This window comes from Pelobates fuscus, unplaced genomic scaffold, assembly GCF_036172605.1.
Source record: "Pelobates fuscus isolate aPelFus1 unplaced genomic scaffold, aPelFus1.pri scaffold_24, whole genome shotgun sequence".
NCBI lineage: Eukaryota > Metazoa > Chordata > Amphibia > Anura > Pelobatidae > Pelobates > Pelobates fuscus.
Genome location: NW_026961888.1, coordinates 527,454 through 531,058, shown reverse-complemented (window position 1 = coordinate 531,058; position 3,605 = coordinate 527,454). Strand labels below are relative to the sequence as shown.

At 46.6% G+C, this 3,605-nt stretch overlaps 1 protein-coding gene across 1 annotated transcript; it reads right to left on the bottom strand.

Moving 5' to 3' along the window:
• Positions 1-544: 544 nt before the first annotated feature.
• On the bottom strand, positions 545-3,026 carry LOC134584782 (histone H1-like). The gene is made up of 2 exons (XM_063440608.1): positions 2,988-3,026; positions 545-1,156 (listed from the first exon to the last, which is right to left on the bottom strand). Exons 1-2 carry the CDS (start codon positions 3,024-3,026, stop codon positions 545-547), a joined length of 651 nt encoding a protein of 216 aa, XP_063296678.1.
• Positions 3,027-3,605: the final 579 nt, after the last annotated feature.

Genomic DNA, 3,605 nt, shown 5'->3' with positions numbered 1-3,605 from the left:
CGAAATAAGCGCCCGTTTCACACGTGGAGAGAGGACGAGGACAGTCCCTTTTATTATCACCATGTACAAAATCGCAATCCCTAAAATATGTTCTGCTTTATTATCTTACTGAAAAAGGCAATAACATTAAATCTAGTCTGGAAGGACACTGTGTGATATTCTATATATTATATGCGTTTCTCACTAAAACTGGCCTTTCGCAATTTAATGAAGAAACACCCTCAGTATCTTAGAACGGAGGGAATTTCTAAGCCAAAAAAAAATAAAAAAAATCAACGCTCAAGTGTAGCACTGGTATACGGGGACTTAGCCACACCGACAAGATACATTCCTGTGTAATCTTTTCGAGCACTAGATGCTGGGATTACAGGATTCATTAGGTTATTCCTGACTTTAGAATGAGGGATGGAGGGGGAACGATATGTGTGACATGACACCAAAACAAACACGTTGCCATCACTGATATATAGCTCTGAAATGAGAATGTGGTGGCTCTTACAAGAGCCTTTGGGGTTTGGAAAATAAAATTAAATGCGAGCAAGGCTTATTTCTTTTTGGGAGCTGCCTTTTTAGCCTTTGCAGGACTCTTTGCGGCTTTGGGTTTGGCTGCCTTTTTGGCAGGGCTCTTCACGGTCTTCTTAGCCGGGCTTTTCACTACCTTCTTGGGCTTGGCGGCTTTGACTTTCTTCGGACTTTTGGTGGCCTTTTTAGCGGAGGCGGCCGGCTTTTTGGCCTTTTTCGGGCTCTTTGCAGCTACCTTCTTAGGTTTGGCTGGAGACTTGGTGGCTTTCTTCGGGGCAGGCTTCTTGACTTTAGCCGGTGCCTTTTTCTTGGTAGCCTTGTCCTTGCTCTCCGCCTGCTTTTTGTTGAGCTTGAAGGAGCCGGAAGCTCCGCTTCCTTTGACCTGGACGAGAGTGCTTTTAGTCACCAAGCCCTTGAGAGCCAGCTTGAGGCGGCTGTTATTCTTTTCCACATCATAACCAGAAGCAGCCAAAGCCTTCTTCAGAGCTGCCAGGGACACCCCGCTGCGCTCTTTAGAAGCGGACACAGCTTTGACAATGAGCTCGGACACGCTAGGACCGGAGGGCTTAGCGGCTTTCTTGACACCGGCTGCTTTCTTGGGCTGCTTCTTCTTGGAGGCGCTTTCCAGGGCCGTCTTTAACATTGATTGGACCCTGGGCAAGCATTTGTTTGGGGCCCCTGCATCCTGCCATCCCTCGCCCTCCCCCGAAACTTTCACTCTCTGGCATGCAATCACGCCCTCCACCCCAACACAGTGGCAGAACTAATGTAGACAGGGCCCTGGTGCAAGACATTGTTTTGAGCCACCCCTCTAGCGCAAGAGCAGAGAAAAGATAGATCCTCATCTGTTGTACAATTCCCACGATGCTATGCCAGCTGGGGATCTACCATTTGACCATTCTTGCAGGGCTGTATTTGTGAGCAGTGTTTGTGCATTTGAATGTGAGCATGTTGTTGTATACAGTATGTGTGTGCACGTAGGGTGTAGTATTGGTGTTTAAGTGTAGGGATGTGTTTCTATATACTTTTTGAGTTTGAATTCAGGGGTGTGTTTGTATGTAATGTTTGCAGGGGTGTGGTTGCATGTTGTGTTTGATTGCCTTGATGAATGATATACATTGACAGATATACATACACATTAGCACACTGATACATGCAAACATCTGGACACATGCACACACTGACAAAGACTGGCGTATAGACACACAGCCACATACATAAATACACGTGCACACACAGAGATAAAGACACTGGCACATCCACACACAGAGATACACACTTACACACCGACACAGATATATACACAAATACATGTGTATTTGTGTGCAGTGTTGGTGTAGGAATGCTGAGATGTATGCATTGTCACACAGATGCACTCTCACACAAACAGTGATACACACAGGAACACAGATACACATGCAGTGGTGTATTTGTGTGCATTGTTAATGTTGGAATGCAGGGTTGTATTTGTGTGCAATGTTAGATGGGATGTATGCATTGCCACACGCACAGATACACACTTACACACACAGCGTCAGATACACACACACACAGTGTCAGATACACACTTACACACACAGTGTCAGATACACACACACTGTCAGATACACACACACAGTGTCAGATACACACACACACACACAGTCAGATACAAACACTGGCACAAACACAGCCAGATACACACACACAGTGAGATACACACACACACACACACAGTGAGATACACACTCAGATACACACACACTCAGATACACACACACACATACAGTCAGATATACACACAGTCAGATATACACACAGTCAGATATACACACAGTGAGATATACACACACACAGATACACAGTCAGATACACATACACATACAGTGAGATACACATACATACACACACACACACAATGAGATACACATACAGTCAGATGTACACACACACACAGATACACATACAGTCAGATAAACATACATACACACACAGAGTCAGATACACACACAGCCAGATACACATACAGCCAGATACACATACACACACACAGTCATATGAATTCACATAGTTTAGTCACCCTCCTTACCTTTACAGAAGTGTGGCTTCCCTGTAGTCCAGTGGGAGCATGATGGCTGAGATTGATGGGAGTCTTCTTCTTGGTCTGTACCTCCTCCTTCTCTCCATGTATGTCTAATCCTCCCCAGCGGCACTCTGTTAAATGGGAGGAAGTGACCTCACAACACTTCCTCCCAGCAGGCCGGAAGACAGGGGCTCGGTCAGGAGCTTTTTTAAAGGGCCGGGGCCCCTGATTACATCACCTGCTGCAGCCCACTGGGATATTTCTCAGTATCCCGGTGGGCTGTTCAGACCTGGCTGCGGACAGGGGGCCCACAGGGCAGCTGCTTTGGGCCCCCCAGGAGCAACTGGGCCCTGGGCAGCTGCCCTGTTTGCCCCTTGTTAAAGACGGCCCTGGCGCTTTCTACCGCAGGTGCGGCGGCGGGAGCTGGGGCGGCTTCAGACATGGTCACTATTCTCTATGAAGATCAAGCAATAATACGCGCCCGCAGCAGCCTCCAAATTATACATCTCCAGCTAGCATCTTATTGGCTGATCTAACCACGCTCTGATTGGATACAGTCTTATGACACACCCTCCACTGTCCCTACTCCATCTTTTCACACTCTGCTCTCACACTGTGTTTCCGAATGGATAAAACGAATACATTTAGGTAAAATAAGAGGACGGAGGTCGATGCCATCTATCGTGGAATGTACTAAACTATCTAACCAAGAATTCATTAGCAGCTCCATGGGTCCCGAGGGTTGTCACGATCTAGCAGAGCCGGTGAAAGCTGACACATCTCCTTTGGGATGAGCCTGATGTTCTCCACAAACATTACTGTGATAACTATTAAAAGAATATATTCCAAGGTTTTCTTTCTCACTCTTATGCAAGAAAGGGAAGGGGCCAGTGTTATCAAGGTGGGTTGAAGCTCGTGTCGTAAAGAAACAGAGAAAAGGGATTTTGATCCTCGTTTGTTCAGACAGGTAGCTCAGGTAGGATGTAGTAAGATCATAGCAGAAGAGCTCTTAGTCGTGGCA

Excerpts from the sequence above, each read along its gene's own strand:
- LOC134584782 (XM_063440608.1), bottom strand. The coding sequence starts at position 3,026 with ATGTCTGAAGCCGCCCCAGCTCCCGCCGCCGCACCTGCG. Across the intron at positions 1,157-2,987 it reads CTCCCGCCGCCGCACCTGCG|ACGGCCCTGGAAAGCGCCTC; the intron begins GTAGAAAGCGCC and ends TCAATGTTAAAG.